General features: G+C 40.2%; 1 protein-coding gene across 2 annotated transcripts in view; it reads right to left on the reverse strand.

Annotated features, from left to right (window-relative positions):
- Nucleotides 1–462: 462 nt before the first annotated feature.
- BRD7 (bromodomain containing 7) overlaps nucleotides 463–17,420 on the reverse strand; it is a 40,230-nt gene continuing 23,272 nt past the window's right edge. Inside the window, exons 7-17 of one of the 2 annotated variants that reach the window (XM_032486278.1) lie at nucleotides 15,920–16,104; nucleotides 14,780–14,903; nucleotides 14,039–14,114; nucleotides 11,463–11,570; nucleotides 10,928–11,063; nucleotides 8,703–8,814; nucleotides 3,975–4,031; nucleotides 1,831–1,945; nucleotides 1,388–1,531; nucleotides 1,014–1,157; nucleotides 463–699 (exon numbers count right to left, since the gene is read on the reverse strand). In XM_032486278.1, coding sequence (XP_032342169.1) covers nucleotides 644–699; nucleotides 1,014–1,157; nucleotides 1,388–1,531; nucleotides 1,831–1,945; nucleotides 3,975–4,031; nucleotides 8,703–8,814; nucleotides 10,928–11,063; nucleotides 11,463–11,570; nucleotides 14,039–14,114; nucleotides 14,780–14,903; nucleotides 15,920–16,104 — 1,257 coding nt within the window. In that variant the 3' untranslated portion in view covers nucleotides 463–643. The remainder of the gene's footprint in view (nucleotides 700–1,013; nucleotides 1,158–1,387; nucleotides 1,532–1,830; nucleotides 1,946–3,974; nucleotides 4,032–8,702; nucleotides 8,815–10,927; nucleotides 11,064–11,462; nucleotides 11,571–14,038; nucleotides 14,115–14,779; nucleotides 14,904–15,919; nucleotides 16,105–17,420) is intronic. The other variant, XM_032486279.1, reaches the window with a different exon arrangement.

Consider the following 17,420-nt stretch of genomic DNA (forward strand, 5'->3'; position numbering starts at 1 on the left):
GACATACTAGTAACTTCTAGAGTTACTTTAAGTATTTTTATCTGTAACAATGGAAAAATCTCACTGGATGGGGATGCTTAAGGAGTTTCTCAGGTACCGTCCTGTCTGTGAAACGTAAGGAAGGAGCACTATCCTTATTCTGAAAAAACTCTGCCAGGTCTACTCCCACCCACTTTCTGCCTGCTGTGGTGACAGGTCAGTCATGTTCCTCCTAAGGCCACTTTCTGAATAAATCATCAAGGTGTAATCTGGTAAGTTAGGAAACATTTGGTTATAATTTCCTTAATGAAAAGTATGGCAGATGTAGAAAATGAGGGATTTCAATTATCTGGAGGAACTTCTTTTAATGGATCATCATGAAAAAGGCTGTTTCATTTTCCAAGCTTTCCTCTATCACTTCATCCTCAGATTCAGCCCCTGAGGAAGGTGAAGGGGTAACTTAGCTGACACGCACAACACAGCTCGCAGCCCCAGGTTCAGCTTTATTACCTGACAGAAGTCCAATCTCTGGAACATTAAAATTAACTGTTCCAGAGTTTAATTAAAAACACAATTTACAAATATTTAATATCTTCTGAAAAGCATGTCCAAGTTAAGAATGAAAAAAATATATACATAATATATACTCAAATACCAGTTAGCTTCAAATCCCATCAGGTCCACACTCAGTAACATCAGTCTTTTTAGGTTCTTCAAAATCTGGGGGGGAAAAAAACCTTCATTCAGCCTTTTTTCCTTTTAATTAAAAAAAGGATGTGAAAGAAAAGAAGAGTAATTTGACAGCACTTCTCTACCATGTTAAAGGGTCAAGACTAGGTACTCACTGTAGCTTTTTTTTTTTTTTGCAAATGTGTGGAATCTTTATTGTTTAGACAAGATGGAAAGAAAACTAAAACAGTTTATACGTTAACATGCAGAACAAAACCTTTCAGATGTTACTTGGAGGGAGAGGACTGATGTCTCCTTTTACTCACACTTAGCTCTCCAGTCTCCCAGGGACACAGGGCACGTACCTTCTGTTAAATCTACAAAGTTGTTCTCAGTGACCGGGGCAGGGACGGAAATCCCCATCGCTTTTCGGACTCCGTACGTGCTTACAATATCACCTGGAGTCACTTGCTGTGCAAGTTCTTTAAGGTTATTGGTCACTTGTTCAGCTAGAAAGAAAGAAAAAAATCAATATAAACACAGTTCAAGGTACTGAAATGTGATTCCTTTAGATAACTAAAAAAAAACAAAAGCCCAATAACTATATAAATGCAAAAAAAAAAAAAACCCTCCCCCAAACTGTCCATGAATATTTCAGGGTTACTTCCCAGTGGCATCACAACTCAAGAGTTCTTCCTTTAAGCACCCCAATTCTCCTCTTGCTGGAGGTACAACATACCGAGATGCATTTCTCTGTATGAGGGACCCAAGAGACAGATCATGTTGGGAGGGGGTCTTGTGCTCAGGCGCTCATTCTGGGCTTCCTGGAGCTCCCGGAGCAGTTTGGTGGTCTCGTCAAGTTTCCTCTGGAACACTTCAGCTTCTGGGTGGTAAGAAAAATAACTTACTAAAGACCACATGGACATATTTGTATTTGATCTTATGCAGTAAACTGAGTACTGTGCCCTGGGGTTTTGCTATTTATTGGTTAGTCTCCTCTCCTCAAAGGAGTAATCCCCCTCAGATGAAATCAATACCACAGACATGCTTTACTCTTCACTGACACATGGCCACCAACGTGCTCCTATAGTGAATGGCTGTGTTCATCTGTGCTCGTGTGACATTAAATCTTGACTGCCTGTGTCATGAAGTGCTTCCTTCAAACCCTCTGGAGACACTCACCTTCAGAGTCAAAGACTTCAACTGGAGCTCCAAAGTTTGTTACTGCTTTCAGTGCTGTGAGCCTGTCCTGATTACTGGGGTCTAAACGCCCTGGTGGCTCAATTTCTGTAACCTGCTTAAAAAAAAAAATTATTTGAGCTTGACTAAGCCCTGACAGTGCTAGAATGAGCATGCTAGTAAGATGGCTTGTGTTTATAAGCCAAGTTATTTCACCTATTTAGAGTTATAATTCTGATGCCTACAAAAACCTTTAAAAAACCATCCCCAAATCCTGGCAGACATGTTCGTGAATCCACACTTCTGTAATGGAATGGCGTGTCTCACACAATCTGCATCCTGTGTCTCATCACTACTCTGAAGATAAAAGCCCTGTTCCTGCCTGCACCGGGAAGAGCTTCTGCTGACTAAGACAGTGCATCATGTTGCCGAGGTTCACTGGCAACGTTCCCGTCTACACACTTGCACTCCCTGTGGAAGATCTTGAACATAAGATATCTCCTGGGTCTCCTCTGGGGCCCATAGCCAGGCTGACAGTATTGCACGGGAGAAAAAAATCCTAAAAAAGGTGGAGTCTTATTTGTGGAATCAGAAGACTCAGACTTCCATACTCCCAACACTGCTTTTTGGGAATGGATAAATCCTGATAATGAGTCACCAAAAGCTGATGGTCCCATTTAGACTTTGGTATTGCACTCTAAGCTCCATCTGAACACCCAACTTCTCTGCCTCCATGCAGCCTACAAGTGTGTGGTGGAGAAAACCGTATCAGTGCATACTAATGGTCTGCCATTCCAGCTGGGCTCTTACAACGCTACTCAGTATACACTTCTTACCCTGCTTTCTTTCCCATTCTCAAGATCTCTTTCATTCTTGTCTGCTCACTAAGCACACAATGTTGCTTGGCAACTCTGTCTTGAAAAATGCCATGGTTATGTAAATACAATCTACATTTGCATCTATCTTTACTTGATCTCACATCTTCAGGTCTTCTTTCCCCTCAAAGGGCTTACATCTCTCTGATCTTTAATGTCCCAGTTTTCCTCCACTCATTTAACTCATGGAATCTTTACCTTTTGTCCCCACCATTTCACTGAAATTATTCTGATTATGATGACAAATGACATCTGCTAGACTCTCTTACTGGGCTTCTGTGCAGCATCTGACACTGCTGGACTCTTTCCTGCATGCCATTCGTTCATGGTTTCCCCACCTTAACTGCTGGTCTTCTCCAAGGTTCTGTTCTTTGACCCTTTCCCAGTCTACAAGTTCTGCCTGGATGATCTCATTTACCTTAATAACTACAGTAATTCTACCCTGACACCAATGACTTCCACACGCTGCTAATAATGTCCTAAACCACACACAGCCCTGCAACTGAATGAAATTTCTCTGCCTGACAAAGGTGTGCTCCTTTTCCTGTACGTCCAATATGAGCTAACGATATTATCTGCCTCATGCTCCAGCTCCTGACAATTGTAGTTCTACCGTATTTTTCTTTGTTACACATCTTTATTCTCTTCCTTTATATTGTTATGCTAGTTATTTTTCTGCTGAGTAAATCCCATAGCTTTTCACTGGTCCCCTCCCTCCAGCCCCTCTCTTCTCCACATTTTATCATAGCATCCTATCTTCAAAGATAAAATCTCAACTTCTCAGCACTGTTATGTATGACTCACTATCATCTGGTCCTCACTACCTTTCCTCCTCTCTCCAGGTGCCCTGTGCTCGCTCACGTTCTGGGCGCTCTGCACACCTGGATCTGTTTATGTCATTACACAGGCAGTTCAGTTCTACCCGCTGTGGATGCCTGGCCCTGCTGCTGGAGAACGCCTGTGCATCCTTCTAGACCTGGTTCATCCAGAAGCCCCTGTGAGGCTCCCCTCAGCTCTGCAGAGTGGCTGGGCCCTCCGACCTGTGTCCCCACGGCGCGCACACTGGCACTGGGTGGTGACTGGTGTTGGCTCCCTTGTTTACATGCTCGTCGACTGCACAGCTATTACTGACATTCCCCACAGGCAAAAGAGTTCTTTTATCTTGAAGATACTACAATAATTATTTTTCCTTTAAAATAAAAGCTTTATCATTTAGGCTTTTTAGCTTATTCTCTATTTAAATATTTTTTATAAAGCATAAAATATAATCACCTCCATTTCTTTTGCTGTGTCAAGTGTCCCAGCCTGGACTTCATCTTCAGGTGATGACTATAATAATAAAGAAAAACACTTCATTAAAAGATGAATAAGGCAAATATCAAGGAAACAAAAATATCAAGAATTTCATAATAAAAGAAATTAAGAATATGGATTATTAAAACAGAATTTTAAACTAAAAATGAATTAGATATAATTGTTAGCATTTTAAGAGTATTTTGTGAGTCCAGAGTACCTATACTGGCGACTTCAAGATTTGACAGTCTAGGGGAGGTGCCAAGATGGTGGAGTACAGGGACTCCAGGTCGCCCTCTCCCACGAATACACCAAGAACTATGTCTACAAACCCAGTGAATTGCATAGAACACCTACTGAACTCTGACAGAGTGTCCCTCGCTTTGAAAAACTGGAGGATTCTCACAAAATCCAGTAAGAGAAAAAAAGAAAAAGAAAAAATCAGTGCGGGACTGGTCCTGTAGGGAGTGAGTGGCAAAGGAAGAAAGGTACCCTCATGCTGGGACACATCCTCTCCAGCCAGGAGGTCAGTGGGTCAGAAGTGGAGCTTCCGAGGCTCAGAGGAGAATGTGCTGGCTTCTTGGCAGACAAAATGAAGACAAACTCCCATGGAGGGTCCTTGCGATCCCTGGCCCTAGACACGAGCCAGCAGGGACAAGGCGGGACCTGCTGCTGGAGATTGGTGAGGAGCCCGGGCAGAGGGCCGGGGCCCACAGCACAGAGGCAGCCTCAGGGGACTGGAGGGTGGTGTGAGCTCTGGCTGGGGGTGTGTGTGGAGAACTGCTTGGGACCCTCCATAAAAAGGTACCACTGCTGGTGTTCGTAGCAGGGAGGAGGGTGAGGCAGCTGTGCCATCACCGCTTTCTCCACTTGGCTCTGTTGTTGGTGTGTTCTCTCGAGAAGAGAGGTGGGGCTCGGTCACAGCCACTGCTGCTGCATGGAGACAGGGCTGCAAGCTGAATCCATACCCAGCAGCCCTGCAACTTTACAGCGGGGACTTACAGCGGGGACTGAGATTTGTTCACAGCCCCAGGCAAAGAGGGCGGATTTGTGCTCTCTGGACCCTGTGCCTCTGGGAGGAACAGGCAGTGAGTTCCAAACAGTGGGGGCGGGTGTACTATACAGTATGCAGAGGCGGGGCTGAGGTCTGTGCTGACCCTGTGGCACCACGGATTCAGGTGTGTCACTGCACACTCACTACGGTGGCTCCCAGCACCAGACACTGGTGGGTCTGTGCTGGTGGTTCCTGGGGCCCAGAAACCTGGGGGACACCAGAGTGGGTAGCTGACATTCCCACAGCTAAGGCAGGGACAGATGCAGTATCAACAAAGAGCACTTTCTAAGCCCACATAATAAGTGACAGACAGCACCACAGAAAGCACCTCCCAGCGTACATCTCCTGCGGAGGTACACTCAGCGACTCTTCTTCCCAGCTGAAGCCCTCCAACCCTGCCCACCACACACCACAGCTCAGAAATAGGTCTAGAAGCCTCTATGCCAGCAACAGGGGAGCAGACCGGCCCCCGTCAAGGCTGTGACCACAGAACAAAAAGAGAGGCCCCACTTAACAACACTCAGGGTAGGCTCTTATCGCCATGACACCAACCACACCCCCAATCAAAGGGATAACAGACCGCACACATGGAAGAAAGATGTGGCAACCATCCATACTAAGAACAGCCCTTGCACCAAAACTATTAGATGCACAGTCTACACAGGAATGCTCCCACTTTAAATAAATAAAAACAACAACAAAAAACAGCCCTTCAAGACCACAGTAGATAACCGATACTCCTAAATCCATAGAGCCAGAGAAATATAAGTAAAACGAAGAAGCAGAGAAACCACTCCCAATTAAAAGAACAAAAGAAGTCCCCTGAAAGAACAATGAGACAGACCTCAACAGTCTACTAGATCATGACTTCAAAAAGGGGGTGATAAAAGCACTGAAGGAAATAGGAGAGACTATGAATAGAGACAGAGAATACTTAAAAAGGAAACAGACACTGTAAAGAGGAGCTAATTAAAACAAAACACAATGGCTGATAAGAGCTGAGCTAAAGGCAGTCAAAAGCAGACCAGATAATGTAGAGCAATGAATAAGTGATTCAGAAGACAGGATAAAAGTCACCCAATCAGAAGAGCAGACAGAAAAGCAAGTAAAAACCAATGAAAGCAATATAAGGGACCTATGGGATAATACATAGTGTGCCACCCTATGCATAATAGGGGTCCCAGAAGGAGAAGAAAGAGAAAAGGGGACTGAAAAGGTATCTGAAGAAATCATGACTGAAAACTTTCCAAACCTAAAGAAGGGAACAAATATCCAAGTATAGGAAGCACAGAGGGTCCCAAACAAGAAGAACCTAAACAGACCTACACCAAGACATATTATAATTAAGATGGCCAAAGTTAAAGATAAAGAAACGATTCTAAAGGCAGCAAGAGAAAAACAAAGAGTTAGTTATAAGGGAACCCCCATAAGGCTCTCAGCTGATTTTTCTACATAAACACTGCTGGCCAGAAGGGAGTGGCAAGATAAATTCAAAGTCCTGAATGAGAGAAAGCTGCAATCTAGGATACTCTTATCTGGCAAGACTATCCTTTACAGTAGGAGAGAGAAAGAATTTCACAGACAAGAAAAACTAAAAGAATTCAGCAATACTAAACCTACCCTAAAAGAAATACTGAAAGGTCTACTCTAACTAGAAAAGACGTAGGAAGCTATAGAAAAGAGAAAACCATAATTGGAAATGCAATAACTACAATAAGGGAATAAACATGAAGATATAAAAAAGGACACCAAAATCATTAAAGGTGGGAGAGGGGAACAAGAAAACAAAGTTTTTTTTTTCTCTTTTTCTTCCTTTTTCCTTCATTCTTTTTAGGATCTGTTTGAGCCTACATGACTACTAGTCTAAAGCAAACAGATACAGTAATGGGTTAATATAGTTGAAAAACAGGGTAACCATAAATCAAAAGCATGTAATAGTCACAAAACCCAAAAAGAAACAAAGTTAATACAAAAGAAAATTATCAAACCAGAAAAATCCTGTAGGATATCACTTACACGTGGGATCTAAAAGACAAATGAACTTATTTACAAAACAGAAAGAGACTCACAAACATAGAAAACAAACTTATGGTTACCAGTGGGGAAAGGGGGTAGCAAGGGATAAATTGGGAGTTCGAGATTTGCAGATACTAATGTATATAAAATAAATAAACAACAAGTTCATACTGTATAGCCTAGGGAACAATATTCAATATCTTGTAGTAACTTATGGTGAAAAAGAACATGAAAACAAATATATGTATGTCCATGTATGACTGAAGCATTATGCTGTACACCAGAAACTGACACAACACTGTAAACTGACTGTCGATTAAAAAAAAAGATTGACAGTTCTATGCCTGATCAAGAAGCTACATGCATGTGTAAAAAGGTATTTGGTAAACAGAATACAAGGACTCAAATAGAATCTATTTTTAATAACTGGTGGTTGAAATCTCTGACAGAGAAGACTGGAGAACACTAGGGCCTATTCTGCATTAAAAATGGCAATACTGTTCGACATCAGAGGATTACTGTAAAATATTTAAATGCTATAGAGAACGCGAAAGCCTCCCATAATCCTAGTCATGTGCAAAAATCAGTAATCTCTTTTCTTTTTTTGAAAGGTTATATTGTGATTTATTTAACCAAGTCCCAGTTTTAAAAAACTGTAAACACTGTATCCCTTATATATTACTTATTTTCTTAAATTCTGAGAAGAGGAACTGCTGGATCAAAGGGCAGAGAAACTTTAAATTTGAAAAATATTGCCATATCAACCAGATGGAAGATATTCAATTTTAGTTCAAGACTTTTAATTAATTCAGATTGATGGGAAGAGAATAGTAAAAATATTTTTGAATTCATGTAAATCTGAGTATTTTTTAGGTCTTGTAAAGAAAGCAGTTCATTTATGTGCTAAGACTGTGAAGCAGTTCTCACTGAACCTCGGGCGCTGACTCAGCTTTGCCAAGAGGGCAAGGACCAGCAGCCACAGGTAGTGAGGGCAGAGGACAAGGCAACTACAGTCACAGCCTCCAGGAAGAGTTATGACCCCTGGGGATACAGGGTTCCTCTAATTATGGTGACAAGGACATTTCTGAGATCAACTCTCCTGTACGCCAGAAGGAACATTTTCTGGTTCTAATCTTTGAGCCAAGTCTGAATTATCCTGGATTATGAACTACATCCAACTGAACTGGAGCTAGTTTACAAGTGTTAATAAAAGACAGCAATGAGGAAGCTTTTTACTTTTTCACTTGAGGCTCCACCGTGTTATTACTACAAAATAAGGAAAAGGACATTCCCTATCATTTTAGTCAACTCAGTTTCAAGCCAGTGAGCAGGACTTCCTTTTTTTTTGTTAGGGTACATAACACAAGTTGACTTCTGAGTTATAACCCCCATTTTTGATTCCTACATTCCCAAGATGAGGAGATAATGACACTCCTCTGGCCCTCACAGATCCTGGTAGCCGAGTTACTCGTTTCCGTTCATTGTCCTCCACCCATGGTCTCCACCCAGGCTGGGCTGTCTTTTCAGCGGAATGGAGTTCAGCTGTCACACTGGTTAATCCCATGGTTTCATAACACTGACGACTAACACTTGAGAGCCAGTGATAAATCACCCTGTTTCTTTAGCAGCATTCTTACCATCTCCGACTCTTGCAGGATTCTAGAATGTCCTCCTTTTGTTAAGACATCCAGTAAACCATCTGCCATGACATATGGATAATCTTGGCATGCAGCCAAAAACTCATGGATGCTGAAAGAGAGCGTGTTGGGAAAGTCACTTTCATATAGAAATCATCTCTACTGGTGTAATCTACTACCAGAGCCAACTGTTTCATTAGATGCCCTTAATTTATACACCATGACGTGAAACTTTCCATCCAGGCACAACACTGTACTTACATATTACCAGTGATAAATTTATCATCATGAGAGAATTAAACAACATCAAGAACACCGTGAAAAGGAAATGCTCCTGGGGAAAACTTCAAAGAAAAACAAGACTTGTGATGGCGGGGTCCAGGGCTCAGCGTGTGGAGCTCTTTCCTTCTCCCCTTCACTTCCCCACTAGGTGATTCATCTCAGGACTCTCACATGTACTAAAAGACTCTCAAAGTTCCACCTCCAGTTTGGACCACACTCTTTGGCAGCTCCATCTGGAGGTCTAACAGGGATCTCAAAATGTCCAAAACTGAGTTGGTGGATCTTCCTCCCAAAGCAGTCCCTCTAAAATCTTCCCCATCTCAGTCAATAGCAATGCCATCCTTCTAGATTCAGTCTAAAGCCCTGGCGTCCTCCTTGACTTCACTCTCTCACACCCTGCTTTGATTAGTCAAGAAATCCTACCGGCTGACTGTTGATTCCTTCTCATCACCTCAGTGCTACTCCTATGGTCCAGTTCTCATCTGGATTATGACAGCAGTTCCCGTTTCTTCCCTTGCCCCCATGAAATCTGTCATCCACACAGCAGCCATAGTGATCGTTTTAAAATTATAAGCTAGATTGGGTTACTACTGTGCTCAAAATCCACGAGTATTTTCCCATCTCACTTTGGGTAAAATTCCAAGTCCTTAGAAAGATCTAATGCCATCTGTTATCTCCCCTACACTCTTTCTGCCCCATACTGCTCTTCTTGGTCTTTAAATGTGTCACGTAGGTTCCCACCTCAAGGCCTCTGCACAGCTGTTCCACAGGCTGGAATCTCTTCTTTCAGACAGCAGCAATGTTTGCCTCTTTACCTCCTTGAGTTTTTGCTCAATGTTCACTTAGCAAAGCCTTCCCTGACTACCCTATTTAAAACTACTCTCCTTCTCCCAGTCTTAGCACTATCCTCCTTTGTGTCTTTACTTTTCTCCAAAACACCTGTTACCATCTGACAGGAAGGCACGGGTCTTTGCAAGTACTGTTCCCTTGTGGAATCCCCAGCATCTAGAATGCCTGGAACATAAGGCACATGAAATGCCTATTTGTGGAATGTATGGATGAATAATCCAGAAAGAATTTGTTCAAACTGGCCAGAAGATATGTGAAGGATACAAATGGCCTGATCTTAAACCGGTCAGTCTCTGACCTAGGGACCCCTGCCTTGTAAAACCACTGCCCCCACTACTACCATACATATATAAAAGTGAACAGCCCTCCCTTTGTCAGAAAACCAGGAGCCTGGTTGATCCATGGAGTTAAATCATTACACATAATGAAAGCTAACAAGGTGCTGGTGCCAAGGAGGAATAACCCAAGCTCAGTGCCCCGCCACAAGCCAGAATCCCAGTAAATCAAGATGATATCCCATCCTGGGATGCAAAGTACCCAGCATCCTAAATAAGAGCAAAGAAAGTTATCTTCCCACAGAAACATGCAGTAAGAGATGGATGAGTGTAATTGCAATAGTTCACTGGTACATGACGGGTCTAACAGGCACGGATATGGGCTGCCTTATGAAATGAATCCTGTCCTACCTCTTGGGGAAAATGTGCTGTGGGTTCCCAAACTGAGTAAGTGTGGAACAACTCACTGACACACAAAAATGTTACAGCAGAGCAGAAGACACATCAACATTCTGAAGCAACAAGCTCCTGAATTTTAGTACGTTGAGGTACACAGCATCTTTAAAAAGATATTTTTGTAAGAAATAAAATAAAATGCCAACATCAGAAAATATTAGGGAGATAAACTCTTTAAAATATTCAGTTGCCATTAAAGGATGATGATAACTAAGGGTCTATTTAATTATTGTCAAATTAAAAAAATCACTGAACACATTTTCTACCCTTTGAATTACTCTGTAAGTCTATCAGTAGGTCACTTACGTGTGTTAGTACTTTAGGACAATGCAGCACTCTAACACTGATGAACCGGTGACTCACCTGAAATCGCTCGGGAGCTCAGAGTCTTCCCCATACGTTGAATAGATTAAATCAGAATCGTCCTTGCTGATATTTGCAAATGTGGAGTCATAATGTGGCGCATAAGAACTGTAGGGTCCATAATTCAAATACAACACTTGAGAAAAGAAAAGAACCACAATTAAAAAAACTATAATACTATTCTTTAACTTGTACGTCAATCTATTTTGTTGTTTTATTAGATTCCTGCTAACTTTGCTACTGCATTGACTGGCATACAAATCTAAGGTAAGTACCTTCTCCCAAACATGTACTTGTAAAGTCGCAACTCAAGTGAAATTTTCCCTATGATGGGAAAAGGAAAAAAGAAGTAACAAAACTCATTTTGAATATTAACACTGATTTTTCAGTTTCTTAAGTTAATAAAATAATTAATGTTACAAAAATACCGTGAAGAAAGTGTATAAAGTAATAAATGGTAGTTATGCTTCTTTTCCCCAACTCCTTGAAAGACAGAAAAAAAGAGAAAAAACATGACCAACATGTGGGGGCTTACCTGGAGTTACTTTGTTCCTTTTATCTTCTTTGAACCCCTGCAAAGTATTCACTCCAGACTGAAGTCTTCCAGTCGTCATCCCCAGTCTCACGGGGCAGTAGCCTGGTTCTGAAACATGAGACAGTCATGGTGGAGTGGGCTCGTGTGGTAGCGAGCCAAATGGTGCTCTGCAGTCTGCGAGCACACTGCGTGGTGCCATCCACAGGACTCTGGGCAGCCCTCACTATCCCCATTTCTAACGTAAGAAAACCTGAGCTTAGAATGGCAGGAATGCAGCCACGACCAAAATCTGGTCCTTTCCATTATATTCTACTGCTTCCTGGAATTCTTTATAATCATGTGGCACACTTCACTTTAAAAAACATGTTTAAAAGCTGGACCTTTTAATGTTAAGATAGTAGAAGTAAAGCAGCAGAAAAGGTCAAGTAAAAGACTGGGTAAGGGAAAATACCCAATTAATGACAAGAATCCATAATACAGTGAGGATAAATTAATATTCACAACAGACAGACTTGTAGTGCAAGGAAGATAGCCTTTAAAGATGTGAATCAGGGATGAACCCCCATAATGACACTGGAAATCTGTGATATAAGCACAAGAACTGAGAAGGATGATAGCAGGAGAAAACGTGGTCTCCAGCAAAATCCTACAGGAAGGCTGTTGTCTCCTCAAGAAGAGTCCTGGTTTTTCTAACACGACCACACTGCAAGAGATTCTATTGCCACAGGTCATCAGTGTGACAAAATAAAAGCACTTGTGAGAACCTTCGAACATCTAAATCAGATCTTCTTTCCTTGGTAAGCAGTCTGGAATTTGGTGTCCTAACTGGTACTGGCACCTCCAACCAGGAGGATGAAACTCGCGGTGGACAGGGGCATCTTCTACTGTAAGCCAGAAACTGGTCTCTTGAGGGAGCTGCTCTAAGTGTGAGAAGTCAAATTTTGGCCACAGCTGATAATGTCTACAGGAATGGGAAACCCAGAAAATCACACCAAGAGCAGAGACCAGAACCTCAGGTACAAAGAAAGGGGTAGATCTTTTTTTTTTTGGCATACTTATTTTTATTGAAGTACAGTCAGTTTACAATGTTGTGTCAATTTCTGGTGTACAGCACAATGCTTCAGTCATACGTGAATATACATATATTCATTTTCACATTCTTTTTCACCATAAGTTACAAGATACTGAATATAGTTCCCTGTGCTATACAGTATGAACTTGTTTATCTATTTTATATATATCAATGTCTGCAAATCTTGCACTCCCAAAGGGATGAAGGTCTTAAGGTGTCACCTAAATCAACCTAGCTGCATCTCTTATCAAAATTTCCCCACAGCTATACTAGAAAGGGCAATGTTCTTAATTCTGTGGCATTTTCTTTGACCTGAAACCCTAAAAAATTCTACTATGAAAATTTCATAAAAAAGTAAAAAAATGAGTTTTGTTTGAAAACATAGCACCAGTTCTTTTTCTTCTAAGTACAGGAGCCTATCAGTGTTCTCTTCTGCACAATCAAGAGTGGATGCTGAGAACATCGACAGGCTCGCCCTTTCAGTCTTCAAGTGCATCAAGCTCTTCTCTGCTTCAGTTTCTTCTACCTGCTATTCCCCAATTCCTTACTCACTATTTTGGGATTAACCTGAACATCCCCAGACACTAGACACTCCTGTTACAGACTACCACAGCTGCTCCGTTACTCTGTCGTACTGATTCGTGGTAGACAAGGTTTACATTATTTTTGCTTGTGTCCTCCTTTCCGCACCCCACAGGACGCAAGAGGAAGGGACTTGTCTCTTCCTGTTCTGTTCCCTTTTTACACCTAGCTGCACCTCATGCTCCTAATACAGAGCCTTGCTCATAGCAAAACAGTAAGTACTGGAGACTATTTCCTAACTGTCATAATTCATTTTTGTATCTCCAACTATCTCTCTCCCAATGACAGTATGAAAACAGGTATTTATAAAACAATATTCTCATATTTGCTTGTCACAACATATGATTTTTTCCTCTCTCAGAATGACAAAAATTTCCCATTCTTACATCAAATTTCAAAATATTCCCTATATTCTCTCCATTAACATATCATTTGAGAAAATATAAATATGACCGAGGTTCTAAAACAGTGATTCCCAACCTTAATAAACTTTCTATCAACCACAGGGAAAGACATATACATTATTCCATTACCATTAAGGTACTGTATGGCATATATATTCATTCTATTCACGGAAATTAAAACGTCAAGTTAAATTTATTATGCCATGATCTGAGGCCTTTGAGATACTTCAAGAAATAACTGAGTCTTTACCCCACACCTAGGGCTAGAAATTAATATTTTGCTTTGTTAATGGTGAATATGATATTCCAGGAACTTTATATTTTAATAAAGTTGATCTGCTGTACCTATTTTGGGATAAAATAAAGTTAGGCCAGCTGTTACCATGAAATACACAATGCCTGGCCAAGTTCTTTGTGGATAATAATATAGTTGGCTTTAACAATATTCAGACTTGTTGCTTTAAAACGTTAACCTAGGTAGCATCAAGTTCATGCACAGTCTGATTTTGTGAACGTACCTCCTACAACAGGATCCACAGGATGCAGGAGACCTAGTGTTGTTGTTCCATCTGGTTTTCTCCTTTCAAATTCACACTGCAATGACCCAAAGTATTCAGTTGGTATAAACAGTTTTATATACCATATACAGATACATATATAGCTCACCAGAAAACCTTACCTTAGTTTAGTCAAACTAATATTATAGATGGCTCCATCATTACACTCATATCAACTTTCATACCTGTCTCTATGTACACAAGTGCTCATGGGTTAAAGAAATGAAGGTTAGAGAAATCTCAGAATTTAAAGAGCTGTGTGGGTCCTTAAGGCCACCTAATTCTGCTTACATTATTAAAAAAGGACACTGAATACTAGGGAAGGGGAGTAACTTGCCCAAAGTCATGTATTAATTCATTTGGTTTTAGAAACAATGTGTAAACAATATGATTGCAAAAGACCAGTGATAAACGCTTTCTTTTAAGCTTAAAATACATGGTTCATTTTCCAACTTTAGAACACATTATCTTCACTTAAAAAACAAAACAAAACAAAACCCCAAGTCCTTCTACCCAGTAATAGAGGATAATATTAATCATGTACTTTTACAAACAAATACATTATTACTTTTTCTTCTATGTGTGGTCCTAAAGAGTTCTATGGCAGATACGGATTAAAAGTACACAAGAAACTTAAAAACTTAAAAGTTTCAGACAACCTGAAATCAGTAGGTAATGAAAAGAAAGGAAAAGCTCGATCACCTGACTATTAGCAAGCCGCCTGGTCAGCTTTCCTCCAGATTCCTTAACAATGCGGTCAATCTGCTCCTGCTCTCTTTCTAAATTGTTGCTTTTAAATTTATCTTCAAGTACATCTTTGTCTTTCCTGAAAACACACATTAATACTAAGTAAAAAAAAAAAGAATAAGATGAAAACATTAAAATGTAATTCCAAATATGAGTACAGTTAAAGTAGAGGAGACATTTGTACTACTGACACCAATTAAAACTGTTCCTTAACAGTCTGGTAAGGGGCCCTAATAACACACAACTAATAAGGCAAACCAAGTATACTGGTTAGTTCTTTCCCTTTTTGTGTCCAGTGTTACTTGCTTTAAATGCTTTTCTTAGTATGTTCATAAAAATGAACTCTACATCAAATATATTTTAAAGAAGGGGCGCACAATTTGTTTTATAATTTGTTTCAAGTTCAATTTTTAAAATTTAAATTTAAAATAAACATACATTTAAAAATGTATAAGTCTTAGAAATATAGCAAAATCCTGCCACAAGTTTACCTCCACTGCATTATGACAGCAGAAATCCCAAACTGTTAACTACAACCCCCTCCCAGGGTTGACAGCAAAGTGCTGGGCATCAGGGCTGGTGGGCTGTGGTGTGAGTGGGACATACATGACTGCATCTGGCCGTGCCAGCTGCTGCCTGGTAGGACCAGTGGTTCATTACTGCTCCTACCAACTGACATTGAGTGGAAAACACGCACACATCCCAGTGACAGCCCATCTGTTTAGAAAGTAGCTCTAACTGTGCTTAGGCTTAAAAGTACTGTCTCAATTCCTTCATAGAAAAAGGTAAAGAAAACACTTTTTTTCTTAAACAGATAGTTCTATTAAAATAAACTCACTGACTCTAAAGATCTCTAATTTATTGGTTTTAAAACTACTTTCATAAAGAATACATATTCAGAACTATTTTCTGAGCTGTGTTGGGCTAATTCTATGTAGTGCTCTGTATGAGAATATGGGTATCATATCATCAAAATGGACTTTCATGACAAAACCCAATCCACCACCAACCTAAGGCAGGGCCCCAGTCAGTATTTTCCCCCCTTAACTGGCTTGAAAAAGACTGCTTAACCTTAGTATTTCAAAGATTCTTTACTTTTTATTTTCCTTATTGGGGCTCTTGAAGGCTGGTGCCTCAGCGTCTCCGGAGTCTTCCCTCTCTCTCTGCCAGCAGCCGCTGTCCTCCCCACTCTGAGAGGTGTCTATTTTATCTTTCTGCTTTCGACTTTTCTGCAAGTCTGCCATGAAGTCTATGCTCTGCTTCAGGCTCTGAATTCTCTCCTACAAATATTCAAGAATATTCTTATTGCATGTTTGTCATTCATTTTTAAAGTAATGCATTCTTTTTTCCCACAAGTTTGCACTTATGCTGTCATTAACTAGGGAAGAAAAACAATTAAATGTAATCATACCAACAAAGGAGAATATTTAGGAACCAGGACAATAATACCTGTTCCTTTAATTCAGATCATTTCCGACATAAGAGAAAGCTTTTTATAACTTTACTGCATCATCAGAAAGTTCACAGAAGAGAAACTTTGAATAAAGACTAAGTATTCTTTGCAGCACTAAATTTTAAAAGTAAAACTTAGTTTAATAGTATGTTAAAATTTTATATTTAACAGAATGAGTTCTCTTTTGAAATTTAAGAAATATCAGATATTTAAAATCTGGAGCATCTGAACACGTGAAGATCCCTTATATTCTGGTACCAAGGGATGATCACTGATGACTTTGGCATTCCTCTCTGTGAAAACATGCCTCAAGGAGAACAAAAGGCTGCTAGCATAGCTTCTTTCTCAGAGCATATAATGTTCTAACCGAAGAAGTCTTGTTTTCATTTTGTGAAACGTGCTGAATTTTCCACTGCACTGATATGCTGTGAAATTTTCATCATGGTTAAGGGCTTGAGGTTTCTGGACAAATGTTAAACAGGCAGATTTGTTCCTAGTGACTGTTCTCCCTTTTAATTCTGAGTGTTGTCACTGGATAAAATATGGAGTGCAGTCTCCTTAGGGCTGCATAGCAACAGCAGGGAAGACTTCTACAGAATAATAAAAACTAAGAACTGGACAGGACCAGAAGTAATTCAAATAAGAACAATGTAGCCCAGAAATGCTAAATGACGCACCTAAGGTCACAGAAAAAGTGACTAAGACCAGGGCTCTTGACTCTCATGATGGGGCCTTTCCTCATCATACTCTGCTGTGTTAGCATCGTGAACTGTGAGAGCCTCAACAAATGGACCCTTTTTTACTGGACTATAATTTTAAAATATTGTAAAAATAATTTTAAAATAACTATTTAAGTAATATTTTTTATTGTAGACAAAGATATGGGTAGAGAAAATAAAAACCTTGTTAATTTATTATTCAGATAGGAGAAATGTTAACGGGTTTATCATTCTAGTATTTTTCTAAAGATTACACACATTAGCAAACTGGAATTATACTGGACATTTTGTAACAAGCAAAAACTTTTTTTTTCAGTTAATAAATTTCAATCATCTCCCCTCTGTATCATTAAATAGTATTTCATCCCATGTGCATCCCATGGTTTAATTAACAACTTCCTATTGGAAGTTATTTCCAATTTTC

The sequence above is a fragment of the Camelus ferus genome, chromosome 9 (assembly GCF_009834535.1).
Source record: "Camelus ferus isolate YT-003-E chromosome 9, BCGSAC_Cfer_1.0, whole genome shotgun sequence".
NCBI lineage: Eukaryota > Metazoa > Chordata > Mammalia > Artiodactyla > Camelidae > Camelus > Camelus ferus.